The following is a 15,785-nucleotide window of genomic DNA, read 5'->3' on the forward strand; positions in this document are numbered from 1 at the left end:
AAGGAATTTACACAAGAATGATTACCATAGGATATCATAGACTATCTATTGGGAGTGTAAGTTGTACATACATATACATTTAACAAGGATTTTTTCCTTCTTACAAGGGAGGTAGCCAAAGTCAAAAGGCATAATTCCACTCCCACCCATTCCAATCCCATTCACCACCCCTCCCTCCTTCCCTCCCTCCCTCTTTTCTTGGCTCCTCCTGGATGATGTGTCATCCCTGCATCTCTCCCATTGCCCTGGGTCAGAAGCAATACAGGAAGACACAGCACACCCACAGCAAGGCCACCTCATGTAATCAATGACCCCCCCTCTCCATCCCCTCACACAGAAAAAGAGAAAATGGAGAGAAATCCCTTTGGACTATGTCAAAATATCAAATGTAGATAATAGACAAATGTAAAGAAGAACCCAAACTATTTTACAAATATGTAAATGGAAAACTGAAAAACAAACAAGAAATAGAAAAACTGCGCCAAGATAAAAAGGAATTTACAGAAGAACTGGAAATGGCTGAAATAATGAACAACCACTTCAGATCAGTATTCACAATAGAAAACTCCAGCAATGAAAGAAATAAACGTAACACAAAAAGAAATCAGTGATCAAATTAAAACCCTGGATGTCAGAAAATCACATGGCCCAGACGGAATTGCAAACTGGATACTGAAAGAATGCATGGAAGAATTAACTGACAAAATGTATGATATAATTAAATCCTCACTTAAAGAAGGAAAAGTACCATTGGACTGGAAAAAAGCAAACATTGTACCAATTTATAAGGGAGGTGATAAGGAAGATCCATCTAACTACAGACCGGTCTCACTAACAAGCACAATAGCAAAAATTTGTGAAAGAGTGATCAAAAACAGATGGGTTAAATACCTGGAAGAAAAATCTATACTGAACCCAAATCAATTTGGATTTAGACAAGGGAGATCCTGTACAACAAATCTGATCTGCTTTTACTCAAGATTAGTAGACATAATACAAGAAAGAGATGGATGGGCAGACTGTGCTTTTCTGGACCTGCAAAAGGCATTTGATAAGGTACCTCATATGAAACTAATAAATAAGATGAGTCAAAAGGTGGCATCAGAGGAAAATTATTGGAATGGATGAAAGACTTCCTGATTGGGAGGAAAATGAGAGTTGTAATTAGAGAAAAATTCTCCACTGGGAAGAAGTAAAAAGCAGTGTCCCGCAAGGATCAGTACTGGCCCCGATCATGTTCGCTGTATACATTAATGACATGAATGAAGGCGTGGAGTGCTATATAAATTTTTTTGCAGATGATGCAAAATTACTTAAGAAGGTAAAAACGGAAGAGGACTGCAACTCATTGCAATAAGATCTGGACACAATATGGAATTGGACTCAAAAGTGGGAAGTAAAATTCAATATTAAGAAATGCAGTATAATGAAATTTGGAAAGAGTAGAAACAGAATATCAAAAGATTACAGAATTGGGGAAGAAAAAATATAAAAAACAAACTATGAAAAAGATCTTGGAGTGATGATTGGAAAGGACATGAAACCAGATAAGCATATAAATAAGATGTTCGGAGAAACCTATAACTTATTGAGAGCAATCAAAGTGGCATTTACTTATATGGACGAAGAAATGATAAGGAAAATACTAACTACACTAATAAGACCAAAACTTGAGTACGCAGCATCACTTTGGACACCCAGTACCAAAAAGAATATTAAGAAACTAGAAAGATTACAAAGAGCGACAACCAAACTAGCACCGACACTCGCCGAACTAACATATGAGCAAAGACTATCCAAATTGAACCTACCAACTCTGGAACAAAGAAGAGAAAGAGGAGATTTGCTAACTATCTACAGAATAATGAAAGGAATGGAAGTTTTAGACAGGAACGACCTATTAGTATGGGAAAACGGTAAAACAAGAGGACACGAAAAAAAATTGAAAAAGGATAGTTATAGAAAAAAACTTGAAAAGGAACAGTTTCCCACACAGAGCGATAAATACATGGAACAAATTAGACAACAAAACAGTATGTGCTAACACTATACAAGATTTTAAGATAAAACTTGATGCGGATAGATACAAAGACGGGTCACCACGAGCATAGCTCCCCTCCCATATATTACAACTAGGTAAAAATTACATAACCACTCCCTAACTGCCCCCCATCCCCCACCCATTCCCCTCTATGCATCACAGCATCATTAATACACAACCATTCTTCACTCATCCTTATCTTCTGTCCTCTCCCTCAACAGACATCACCTTCTTTCTCAGTGCTCTTTTTACCCCACCCATCCACCTCATCCTTGGTTGTCCCTTCCTGTTCGCTTCATCCACCTCTGCCTTCCACACTTCTTTTACTAATCTTTCTTCACCCATTCTTTCTGTGTCCAAACTATAACAATACTCTTTCATCAACCCCATCTCCCAACTCCTTTTCCACCTCCACATTCCTCACCTTGTTTCTCACTCTATCCAACCTAGTAACCCCTACTATATTTCTCAGGCATTTCATCTCAAACACATTTAAACTCTTCCTCTCTTAGATATTTGGGTTGATATAAAGAGGAGATTGTATACATGGGTGATTGTGACAATAGATGTGGCAGAAACATGGAACATAAGAGAGTGTAATAAGTGAGCTTTCCACATGCAAACTACAAAGTTATTACATTCTTTGGTAACAAATTTTCATGGTACTGGATTTTTTTTTTTACATGGATCTAGTAGTCCTGCTTCACTTTTAAATTAGTATTTGTTACAGTAATTTTGTGTGAAAAAAAAATATGCATCCATTGACTTATGAACATTTTTCCTCTTTTTCTAATAGATGAAAGAGCTCTGGTTGAAGGTGCAAGACAACTTAATTTTACCTTTGAAACAAGAACACCAGATGCAGCAATCATTGACGCTAATGGGCAAAAGGAAAAATATGAAATTCTTAATGTTTTAGAATTCACATCCGCCCGAAAGCGAATGAGTGTCATTGTCCGGACACCAGAAGGTCAAATCAAACTATACTGCAAAGGAGCTGATACTGTAAGTTGAAAGATCTTCATTTTGTTGTTTGTCCCTTTCATTTTCTTCTTATTTTTCTTCAATAATCATCTTCTGTCATTTGTTCAAAAGTTCCAAGATTACTGTTCATTTCCAGGTAATATATGAACGCTTGAGTGACACACAGCAGTTCCATAATGTAACACTACGGCACTTAGAGGAGTTTGCAGCCGAAGGTCTACGAACTCTCTGTTATGCTGTAGCAGACATATCTTCTGATTTTTATGAGGTATGTGTTGTGGTACTTGTTGGGGTTGATAGTGAGTAGGCTGTTACAGTAAGATCCCCCCCCCCTAAAATTAATGGCCCACAAAAGGGTTCTGGTTGGAGTTCTCCTAGATCCTCTTGTTCCTTTACTTTATTTAGGAGAGAAAATACAGAATGGGGGTGTCCCAAGTTTCCCACACACTGTCCCATTTAGTTGCCTTCTATTACATGCAATTATGGTGGCAGCATTCTTCTTCCCTCACCACAGGGAAATCATCAAGAGGTTTCATCATAGAAGTGGTATAAAGAGGAGACAGCAGTTGTGCAAATGTATCATCATTCTTTTATGGGTAATTTTAAACTCTAACAAAGAGGAAGGATGTGTGATTGGCTCATAGGGGCACCCTAAAATAGGCCCCAGGGTGAAAAGGTAAGAGGATAAGAGAGGTATCCATAAATTCTGGAATGGATGAGGGGGGGGGGAGGGGGAGTAAGATCACCATGTAATGAAGCAGTTGGGTAAATCAGCTATTGGACCTTCCTTTGGAGGTGCTGTGTCTTGCTGTTCTGTGGGAGAGACATATGGACTACTGGTGAAAATTAAAGTGGCGTTCCATTACATGGATGAAGAGATGATGAAAAAAATCATTAAAACCCTGATTTATTTATTTATTTATTTATTTATTTATTTATTTATTTTTTGCTACCTCCCTTGTAAAGGGGAAAAAGCCTTTGGTATATGTATTATGGTCCCCACACAGAGTGAAGGATATAAGCAAGATTGAGAGAATACAAAAGGCAGCAACCAAACTGGTTCTTAGCCTGGCAGATAAACCATATGAGGAAAGACTAAAGGAACTGAGACTGCCAACCTTGAAAGATCAAAGAGAAAGAGGCGACTTGATCATGTTGCTAAAGGGGATAGATTGCATTGATAGAAGAGATCCCCTGATTAAAGATGGGAAGGCTTTAAGAAGTCATGGAAGTAAATTAAGAAAGACCACAAGTCGAAAGGATGTGAAGAAATAGTTTTCCATATAGATGTACAAATATGTGGAATAGGTTAGGTGATATAGCCCAAGCTCAAACAATATACGAGTTCAAATTTAAATATGACAATTAGAAATCAAAGATTAGATTAAGATGGAACCATACATGAATTTGAGTAGATATGTTAGAAAATTAGAGGGGAGGAGACTGGACCCAATGAGTATTGCTCCTTTCCTGTATACTACAATTAGGAGAAGTAAGGAAAAATGAGGTGAAAGCAATTATTAAAATGATGAGAGCAGATAAGGCTCCTGGTTTAGATGGGTGTTATGTGGATTGTCTATAAAAGGGAGGTACAATGATGGTGGAGTGGCTGGCAAGGTTGTTTAATGTTGGTCTAAAAGAGGGTAGAGTGCCAGAGGACTGGAGGAGTGCCTGTATAGTTCCATTTTACAAGGCAGAATGGGACAAGTGTGAGTGTAGTAGTTTCAGAGGGATCAGTTTGTTGAGTGTAGTTGAGAAGGCTTATGGGAGGTGTTTTGATGGAGAAGATTAGGAGAGGAACAGAAGGAGTAATTGGTGAGGAACAGTGTAGGTTTAGGACAGGTAGGGGTTGTGTGGATCAGATTTTTATGGTAAGGCAGATGTGTGAGAAAGCTTTAGGAAAAGGTAAGAATGTTTTTTGGGCCTATATGAATTTGGAAAAGGTTTATGACAGGGTAGACAGGAAGGCATTGTGGGAGGTATTGCAGATATATGGGATAGGAGGAAAGCTGTGAAGAGCAGTCATGAGTTTTCATGAGAGTCGTAAACCAGTGTTAGAATCAGAAATGGAGAAGGTAAGTGGTTTGAGGTAAAAGTGGGACTTTGCCAGGGATGTGTTATGTTGCCTTGGCTGTTCAATTTAAACATGGATGGGGTGGTGTGAGAGGTAAACACAAGGGTAATGGGCCAGGGGTTGGAAATGGTTAAAGAAAATGGAGTAAAGTGGGAGTTAAGCCAGTTGTTGTTTGCTGATGAAACTGTGCTTGTTGGAGGATCAGAGGAGGGATTAGGGAAGTTAATGACAGAGTTTGGGAAGGTGTGCAAAAGAAGGAAATTGAAAATAAATATGGGTCTTGGGGAATTAAAAAGTGTAATGAGAAATAGACATTTGAGAATAGATGCTAAGAGGAGATTGTATAAAGGGGTGATTGTGCCAAGAGTGGAAGAGTTAGAATGTATTTGAGATGAAATGTCTGAGAAGTATGGTAGGGGTTACTAGGCTGGACAGAGTGAGAAATGAGGAGGTGAGGAGAAGAGGGGGGGTGAAAAGGCAGTTGGGAAATAGGGTTGATGAAAGAGTATTGGGATGGTTTGGACACATGGAAAAAATGAGTAAAGAAAGGTTAATAAAAGGGGTGTGGAAGGAGTGAACATGAGGGGGTGACCAATGATGAGATGGATGGATGGGGTAAAAGGGACATTGGGAAAGGGGAATGTCTGTTGAGGAAGGAAGGGAGAAGACAAATGATAGGGGTGAGTGGAGAATTGTTGTGTATGGATGATGCTGTAATGCATGGAAAGGAGTGGGTGGGGGACAAGGATCTGAGGGAGTATGTGTGAATGATATTTTGGAACAGCCCAAAGGGATTTCTCCCTGTCTTCTTTTTTTCTGCACAAGGAGATGGAGAGGGAGGGTTGCTGATTAAATGAAGCAGCCTTACCATGGATGTGCTGTGTCTTGATGCATTGCTTCTGACCCAGGGCAGTGGGAGAGATGCAGGGAGGAGCCAAGAAAAGTAGGGAGGGAGGGGTGGTGAATGGGATTGGAGTATGTGGGTATGAAATAGGTGTGAATGGATTTATGCCTTTGCCTTTGGCTACTTCCCTTGTAAGGGGAGAAAAAGCTGTTGGTGTATGTAAATACACACACACGCACACTTCAGTGAATGGACGGCGTAGAAGATGTTCTGAAGAAAAAGTGAAAAATAGAGGATTCCAAAGCAAAGGAAGTACCTATTGTATTTGCAGGGTGGGGGGGGAAATTGCTCGTGGGGTAGTGGGAAAGTAGGGAAAGAGGAGAAGGGGAGGGATTGCTGAGGGAAATGGAAGGAAATGAGGAAGGAGAAGACTTGGCCCAGGCAGACAGACGAAATGTAAACATCAAAAAACGGCCCCCCGACCAACTGAGTGACGACGAAATGTCTAATAAAAATGTAAAGATCAGAAACATAGATAAGAGCAGTACAATGGAAGGTGAGGATGATAATTTCAAAGGATTTAATGAAAGGGCGGCGGATACCAACCTCCCCCGACTGGCAAAACTGGAGGAAAAACTTCAACAAATGTCTGACAACTGGGAAGTTAGGTTTGGCAAGATGACAAAAATCGCCGAGAGGTTTGAAAAATTGGAAAAACTAGAGAAGGCGAACAAAAACTTAACTGATGAAATAGAAGACCTAAAAAGACAGTTAAGAGAAGTTAAGGTGGAGAATGAGGAATTGAAGAGGAATAGTAAAGAAAACAGAGAGGCCATAACTAAAGAAGCTAAGAATTGGAAAGCAACCCAAGAAGACAATAAAGTTTCATTCACTGACATAGTCAAACAGCAATTGAAAGAACATACTGAAGACTCGGTTATTAAAGTGATGAGACAAAAGGAGAATATAGTAAGAGATTTAGCAGACAAGAAGAAATGTATAATTATATTAGGAATGGAAGAAAAACACAACCCAGATAGAACCACAAGAATCAAAGAGGAAAATGAAAAAGTAAGCCAATTACTAGAATCAGTTCAGGAAGATGAACCAGAAATTATGAAGCAAATCGAAGAGAAATTTAGACTCGGAAAGTATAGCACAGATAAGACCAGACCAATTAAGATTAAATTCAAGTCACAAACGACGGCAGAGAATATCTTATCCAAAACAGGGAAACTAGCAACAAGTGAACAATATAAAAAGGTATGGATAAAAAGGGAAATGAATAAAGAGGAAAGAGAGGAAGAAAAACAGAAAAGACTTGAAGCTAAGGAAAAAAACGAGAAAAGAACGGAGTCAGAAAAAGAGAGATTCTATTGGAGAGTAGTGAATATGAAACTAAAGAAAGTCGACATACAAGAGAAAAACAAAAGGGAAACAGAGAACACAATGGAAGTGGCAGAAAACTAAGAGTGTCTTACACAAATATAGATGGATTACTTACAGGATTGAATGAGCTGAATGATTATTTGAAGGAAAAAGAACCAGACATAATGGGAATTGTAGAAACAAAATTAAAAGGTCCACTACCACCCAACAGTGTAGGACATGATGCATGTAATTATTGGATTAGAAACAGAGTGAAAAGGAAGGGGGTGGAGCTATGTTCCTGACTAAGAAGGATATAAATGTGAAGTGTGTCACATATGGAAAGAATACAGTAGAGATGATAATGATGGAAGTAGAAGACAGAGATAAGAAGAGCAGAAAGTTTGTGATAAATTATGTGCCCCCGAAAACAGCCTCATGGGAAGAGAGTGAACATAAAAGTATGTTAGAGGACACAAAGATAGCATCAAACAAGATAATGGAAGAGGGAGGAAGAATAGTTATGATGGGCGACTATAATTGCAAAGAAATCTGCTGGGAAGAAATGACAGTAAAGGGTGGAGACGGCTCATGGGGAAACGCTCTACTTGAGATGGTTACTGACCATACAATGACACAATGGATACAGGAGAACACTAGGTATAGAAATGAAGAAGAACCATCGAGACTAGACCTAATAATTACATCTGAACCTAGAATAGTGGACCATATTGAATATAAAACACCAATAAGTAAAAGTGACCACATATTGATTGAACTGGAACTTAATGAAGAAAAATATATGAAAAGAAATGAACAATATAGAAAAGGAAGAATGATGTATGAAAAAACAAACTTTGATAAAATAAGAGAATTCTTTCAAAAGGAAAACTGGGAAGAAATATACAAAGAAGAAACAACAGTAGAAGAGAAATGGAATATTTTGACAAAAATTTACAAAAAAGGAGTGGAAAAGTATGTCCCAAGACCAAAACAAGGAAAAGAATATGTAAAATGCTGGTACAACAAAAGTTGTAGGGAGTTAAAAGACAAAAGAGACAAAGCCTGGACCAGATGGAAAAAAGACAGACCTGAAAAATGGAAAATATATACCTGTTATAGAAATGAATATGTACAAACGTGCAGAGAGGAAAAGAGAAAATATGAAAAAGATGTCATAGAAAAGTGTAAAGATCAACCAAAACTATTCTACAGATTTGTAAACAATAAACTGAAAAACAAACAAGACTTGGAGAAATTATGACAAGAGGGAGTTGAATACACTGAGGAAATGGAAATGGCGGAAATTATGAACAAACATTTTAAATCAGTGTTTACAAGGGAGAACATACAACCTGAAGAGAACGAATGGAAAGAGAAAGTCCCCCCTATGGAAGAAATAGAAGTAACAAAGAATGAAATATTAACACACTTGAGTAATCTTGATGTCAGAAAATTGCATGGACCAGATGAAATAGCAAACTGGATACTGAAAGAATGCAGGAATGAACTGGCAGACAAAATACATAGCATACTAAACAGTTCCTTGAAAGAAGGAAAAGTTCCAGAAGATTGGAAAAAAGCAAATATAGTACCTATATATAAAGGAGGAAATAAAGAAGAACCTACCAACTATAGACCAGTCTCTCTAACAAGTACAATAGCAAAAATTTGTGAAAGAATGATCAAAAGTAGATGGGTAAAATATTTAGAAAAAAACAAAATCCAAGGCAATTTGGATTCAGACAAGGACGATCATGCGTCACCAATTTAATATGTTTCTATTCAAGGCTAATAGATATAATACAAGAAAGAGATGGATGGGCGGACTGTGCATTTCTAGACCTAAAGAAAGCTTTTGACAAAGTACCACATAAGAAGTTGCTTAAGAAATTAGAAACTGAAGGAGGAATACAGGGCAAACTACTAAATTGGATGGAAGACTTTTTGCAAGAAAGAAAAATGAGAGTAGTGATAAGAGACCAGCACTCAAAATGGGATGAAGTAATAAGCGGTGTTCCGCAGGGAACAGTTCTGGCCCCAATAATGTTTGCTATATATATTAATGATATGGATGAAGGAATTGAAAGCTATATGAGCTTCTTTGCAGATGATGCAAAACTACTGAAAAGAGTGAAAACTGAAGAAGATTGTGAATCACTACAGAGAGATCTAAATAAAGTACAAGAATGGAGTAGGAAGTGGGAGATGGAGTTCAATACAAAAAAGTGTAGTATAATGGAATTTGGAAAAAGTAAAAACAGAATAACAGGATCATATAATTTGGGAGAAGAAAGAATAAAAAAAGTAGAAAATGAGAATGACCTGGGAGTCATTGTTATGAATAATATGTCACCTGAAAAACATATAAACAAGATTTTTGGAGAAACTTATAATTTAATAAGAACAATCAAAGTTGCATTTACATACCTGGATGAAGAAATGGTGAAGAAAATCCTAATCACCCTGATAAGACCAAGATTGGAATATGCAGCAACGATATGGTCACCAAGTACAAAAAAATGTATAAAAAAACTTGAAAGAATACAAAGAGCAATTACAAAATTGGCACCAACACTCTCAAAACTATCATGTGAAGAGAGACTAGAAAAACTTGAACTACAGACACTAGAGCAAAGAAGAGAGAGAGGAGATTTGATAGCTATTTACAGAATCATGAAAGGCATAGAAATTACTGATAGAGAGAATCTGATAAAATGGGATGACAGAAATACAAGAGGACACGGAAAGAAAATAAAAAAAGACAGCTATAGAAGAGATTTGAAAAAGAACAGCTTTCCTCACAGAGTAATAGACAGTTACAAGTTAGATGAGAAAGTGGTGTGTGCAAAAACAATACATGAATTTAAAAATAGTTTAGATAAAATGAGATATGAAGACGGGACCCCACGAGCATAGCTCCCCTTCCCGTAAAATACAACTAGGTAAATACACACGCATGGAACTACATGAATTTGAGGTTATGTATGATAGATTAGATCATTAGAGTGTAAGAGATGGGACCCAATGAGCATTGCTCCTTTCCTGTATACTACAGTTAGGTAAATATAGCACAGACACACAAAATTATAATGCAAGAAATATTCCTACAACAGGAGTGGAAAGGTGCCTACTACAAGGCCAGCACAGCTCTGCAGTTTCGTGAGCGCAAATTGGAGGATGCAGCACAGCTTATTGAGAATAACCTTACTTTATTAGGAGCAACTGCCATTGAAGACAAGCTACAAGACCAGGTGTGTAAAGAACTGTATGCATGTATTTACTTAAATGTGTGATATACATTATCATCATTATCATATTTAGAAAATTGAAGTACTATGTCTTGTAATCCTGGCCAAATTGCAGGGTCAGCAAATGTTCAATTTTACATATTCAAACAGTTTTTCATATTTGTCTTTTCTTTGCAGGTTCCAGAAACAATAGCTGCTCTGTTAAAGGCAGGCATCCATGTCTGGGTGCTAACAGGTGATAAACAGGAGACTGCCATAAATATAGGCCACTCGTGTCATCTTCTAAATCAGGGCATGCCTCTCATTATACTCAATACAGACTCCTTGGATGTAAGTTTAACCTCCTTGTCCTCATCCATCTCCTCTTCCTTCTCCACCTTGTCCTCCCCCTTATTTATTTGTTTATGTGTGATATGTTTTATTGTTTTGTTGGTCTCCCTTTCATGTTGAGCTCATTTTCTATGTTCAGTTCCTCACAAACATAGGGGTGTCTCACCAAAGATATATGTATATAGTAGCTTTGAAATATTGTTTCATGTGCAAAATATATATATATATATATATATATATATATATATATATATATATATATATATATATATATATATATATATTTTTTGTGATTGCATATATTAATAGTGCCACTACATTCTATTTATAGGACACAAGGGATGCTATCAATCGTCATATAGCAGAGTTTGGAGAGCAGTTGAAAAAGGAAAATGAAGCTGCACTAATAGTAGATGGAAAAACACTCATTTATGCCCTTACAACAGATTTACGCAAAGATTTTCTAGATCTTTGTATATCCTGTAAAAGTGTCATTTGCTGCAGAGTATCTCCAAGTCAAAAAGCGGAGGTTTGTGTACCATTTTCCTATTGATTTTGAGCTCATGTTTAAAGCAGGGTTGAATATATACATATTTGAAACTAGTTGTTGTTGTTGTTGTCGTTCCCTAGACTGTCTGTCCGAGCAGTCCCGTCTCCCCAAGGAAGGCCACAGCCGAGACTGGGTTTTCCCACAAATCCTTTATAGAGTGTATGTTGTGTTGTTTGCGTGCATGATTGTGTATAATGCAGTCTTCCATTATGTGTTGTATGGTATGGGGTGAAGTGTTACATCCTGGGCAGCTGTTCACAACACGGTCGTCCAGCCTCCTCTGGTAGCTTAGAAGTGCTGGGTGGTGACCGCATCGCAGTCTGGCCAAGTGGACTCTGTCCTTACGTGGGAGAGAGGATTCAGAAGGGTGGATATCAGGGGGTCTGGCATGCAGCAGTGTGTTGTCTTTCAGTGTGTTAATGGAGCGGTGAGTGATATGATTATGAATATGTTTCCGGAGGCTGGTATTTGGTGGTTGTGGAGGAAGAGAAGAGAGTATCTTTGTGTAATAAAGGTCTTTGGGTGTAGTTTTAATGTTTCTTGGTGTGTGTGGGTGTTCTGCTATGTAGTGTAACGGGTGTGATGTGTTTGTGGTGGCTGCAGCAAGTGTTTGTGTGCCTCTCATGTCGAGGTGTTCCTTGACTTTGAGGACTTTTGTTTCATGGTGTAAATGGTCTGTAGGTGATGTATTTGTGCAGCCTGTAATTGTTTTTAGGGCTTTGTTTTGTATGATTTGAAGGGTGTTGTGGTGTGTCTCACTGAGATTAGGAGCCCATGCAGGACTCGCATAATTCATCACTGAGCGTATACATTGTTTGTATATTGTTATATTAGTTTCTTTGTTTTGTCCAAATGTTGTTCCAGTGATTGACTTAAGTGCGTTAAGTCTAGGTGTGCATTTGTTTTTTATGTTTGTGAGGTGTTGTTTGAAAGACATGGATGTATCGTATGTTACACCAAGAATTTTCGGTGTGTTTGTGTGTGGTATTAGAGTGTTGTTGATGTAGAGATGAGGTATGTATTTGTGTTCTTTTGTCCAGTTGGTGAGAAGTGTTGCTGTAGATTTGGTTGGAGCTATTTTGAGTCTGTTTGTGATGAACCATGTGTTGAGTGTGTCAAGGTAAGGCTGGATTATTTCTGCAGCTTTGTCTGTGTCTTTGAAACTAGTTGCGGGTTAGGGTGTCATTACTTGCGGCAAAGGTTGAGGTGAGGGTGGTTCGAATCCTGCCACCGGCAAAGTTGAACCAAGGGCATGGTTCATTAAATTTCATGCTACAAAGCCCTCTGTGAGGGGCACCATCCTAGCCTCAAGATAGGTGGGGAGTGTGTGATGTTAAACCATATCATCATCAATATTATTATTATTGTTATTATTATGAATATTATTATTATTATTTTGAAAGTTACAACATTTATCTTGCTTGCTATATCACTTTTTTAATGAAGAGTAATTCATTTACAGGTTGTAGAGTTATTAACCCAAGAAACAGGGGCAGTCACCTTAGCCATTGGTGATGGAGCCAATGATGTAGCCATGATACAGAAAGCCAATGTGGGTGTGGGTATTGCAGGTCTGGAGGGCCTTCAGGCAGCATGTGCCTCTGATTATGCTATTGGACAGGTAAGGAGCTCTCTCTGTATTTGCAGACATGTTAATGTGTATCAATAGGTAGTGCCTACCAACTTTGATTTCTGTCGATGCACTTTGTGTCTCCTATTTTGCTATTGCCCTGTCTTTCTCCCCTTCCATCACAGCCACTTTCTTGGTATCTCCCATTGCCACATTCAGAGTTTCCCCATTCTCCTTCACATTCAACATCTTTTCATCTGCATGCTTTACTCTTTCTAACTTGCTTCCCCTCATTCTTTTCGCTTCCATCCAAAATATCTTTATATTTTTTTCAAAATTGTCTTTCAAACACCTACCCCACCTCACATCCACTCTCCTCTTAGCCTCCCTTAACATGCATTTTCTGTCTACCTTCTCTGTTCCATACCTTACTCTTACTCCAATGGCTATCAGGACTGCAGTCCCTTCACCGCTTTCACTATGCCTCTTCAGACCAATCTCCTCCGCTGTTTCCTTCCAATTTTGTAGGTCAGGGTTAATGTGGGCCATGTCATTCCCCACTCCCTTGCTCCACCGGTACCTAGGTCTTCCCTAGGGGCGTCTACCCCTTATACTTCCCTCCATCACCATTTTTGGCCATCTTGTTGGCTCCATCCTGGCACAGTGACCGGCCCACCTTGCCCTTCTCCCACTTGCGACATTATGCAGCATTTGTTGTCCTGTCTGTTCTCTAATTTCCCTATTGTGCCTTCGTCTCCATTCTCCCGATTCCGCATCATACACTGGGCCCAGAATTCTTCTAATAATGGTGTTTTCAAAGACTTCAAGTTTTCTTTTTCTTTGTTTGGTCAATGTCCAAGTCTCACAACCATATAACACTGTTGGTCTAATTACAATGTTGTATGTTCTCATTTTTGTTTTCTTGCTAACCTTTCTGCTTCTCATGATGGTAGAGAGAGCATGGTAGCATCTGTTTCCTGCTGCAATCCTTTAATTTATTTCCATTACAAGGGCTCCTAAATATTTTAATTTGTCTGTATATTGCACATTTAGGGTTCCGACCTGCATGTTGTCTCTATTGCCACCTTCTCTACTCATTTTCATGATTGCAGTTTTACTCTCGTTGTACACCAGGCCTACTTGCCCCTCTGTGTTCTTGAATGGTGTGAACATTTCGTTAATCTCATCCATATTCTCGGCTACCATCACAACGTCATCTGCATAGGCTAAAAGCCCTATATTTCCTGTGTCAAATCTCACTTCTGGTTGGTTAAGACTCTCCCTGGCCACCTTTTCCATCACGAGGTTGAAGAGTGTTGGAGATAGGATACACCCTTGCCTCAGTCCACTAATTACCTCAAACTCTTCTGTTTCCTTCCCCCCCTACCTTTACTATGCATCTGCTATCTACATAGCATGCCTTTATTAGAGAGACCAGTTTCTCTGGTACTTGAAGTTCTCTGAGGATCTGCCACATTGATTCCATACCTATTATATGTTTCTTCATTTTTTTCTTTGCAATCATTACTCATATACCTACTTATTTTGTGCATCTCATTCTGCTCCCTTCCATTCTCCTTATTACACACACACCATCATAGTACCTCTTTTTTGAAACCTGCCCATTCTTCCTGTACTCCATTTTCTACTCTATCCCTTACTACATCCCATACCTCTCTTACACTAAAAGTAATGAGAGATCATAGAGACTAGGGTATTAGCCTGTTCCATGGGAGGGGAGCACCAGGAGTGAACAAGCAGTAATTCTGGTTAAGACTGGAGGTGTAGTCATTGCATGGGAAGATGAGAAGACATGGATGATGGAAGTGAGAAAAGGGAAGGATGTTCCTTTCCTGTGGTAAACCATATCACCTAGCTTCACAGATGACAGCTAATCAAATGAAAAAGAAAGAAGATTTGGTATTACTTTAATGTAGTGGGTAATTCTTTCATAGACATTTCTAATAAATTTATTATTATTTTTTTTTTCTCAATATGTAAGATTTGTAATTAAATATTTGGTTTTCTTTACTTGACCACAGTTTCGGTTCCTGGCTCGGTTACTCTTTGTCCATGGGGCTTGGAACTACAGTCGGCTGTGCAAAGTTATCCTCTACAGTTTCTACAAAAATATTTGCCTATATGTCATAGAGCTATGGTGGGCAGTAGTGTCCGGATGGTCGGGTCAGGTTCTGTTCGAGCGATGGAGTATAGCTATGTATAATGTGGTAAGTTCTCTGTTCAAGAAAGTTTTGAATATTGTGTGCCTTTTTTACATTTCACTCAGGGCAGTAGAATGACTTACTGATATTTATTTGTCAAGGATCTTTATATATCACATACAATATCATAATAATCTTTTTGTAGCCAGTGACATGCCCAACTAATTTTGTTTTAGGTAATGCCAGACAGTGTTTTATATTTTATTAATTTATTTTATTTATATGAATAAGGAAAGAGTAGCAAAGATATTGTGGAAGTTAGAAATAGTTGGAGCTAGCTTCAAAGAAAGACCAAGAATGTGGTGGACGAATCGGGTGAAGGAGACCTTGGATGCATGTGGAATGCCTGTTGAGCAGATAAAAGAGAGTAGTAAAGGGATGGTGTAACCTGAAGGAATGTTCTCATCAGCTTCACAAGTTTTTTGGAGTGGATAATGATGATGATGATGATGATGAGAGGGTCACAATTTGATTAAATGGTAATGTTAAACCAGTTCTGACTGTCAAGACCTGTGGAAGTGTTGTGCCTTGCTGCATTTCCTTTGAACCAA

General features: G+C 38.4%; 1 protein-coding gene across 5 annotated transcripts in view; it reads left to right on the top strand.

Annotated features, from left to right (window-relative positions):
* ATP8A (ATPase phospholipid transporting 8A1) overlaps positions 1-15,785 on the top strand; it is a 138,302-nt gene that overhangs the window by 73,106 nt on the left and 49,411 nt on the right. For all 5 annotated transcript variants that reach the window (XM_076183765.1, XM_076183769.1, XM_076183767.1 and 2 more), the window contains exons 11-17: positions 2,838-3,046; positions 3,162-3,293; positions 10,428-10,565; positions 10,740-10,892; positions 11,224-11,421; positions 12,905-13,063; positions 15,055-15,240. In XM_076183765.1, coding sequence (XP_076039880.1) covers positions 2,838-3,046; positions 3,162-3,293; positions 10,428-10,565; positions 10,740-10,892; positions 11,224-11,421; positions 12,905-13,063; positions 15,055-15,240 — 1,175 coding nt within the window. The remainder of the gene's footprint in view (positions 1-2,837; positions 3,047-3,161; positions 3,294-10,427; positions 10,566-10,739; positions 10,893-11,223; positions 11,422-12,904; positions 13,064-15,054; positions 15,241-15,785) is intronic.

The sequence above is a fragment of the Oratosquilla oratoria genome, chromosome 4 (assembly GCF_046742065.1).
Source record: "Oratosquilla oratoria isolate Oo_2021 chromosome 4, ASM4674206v1, whole genome shotgun sequence".
NCBI classification, from domain to species: domain Eukaryota; kingdom Metazoa; phylum Arthropoda; class Malacostraca; order Stomatopoda; family Squillidae; genus Oratosquilla; species Oratosquilla oratoria.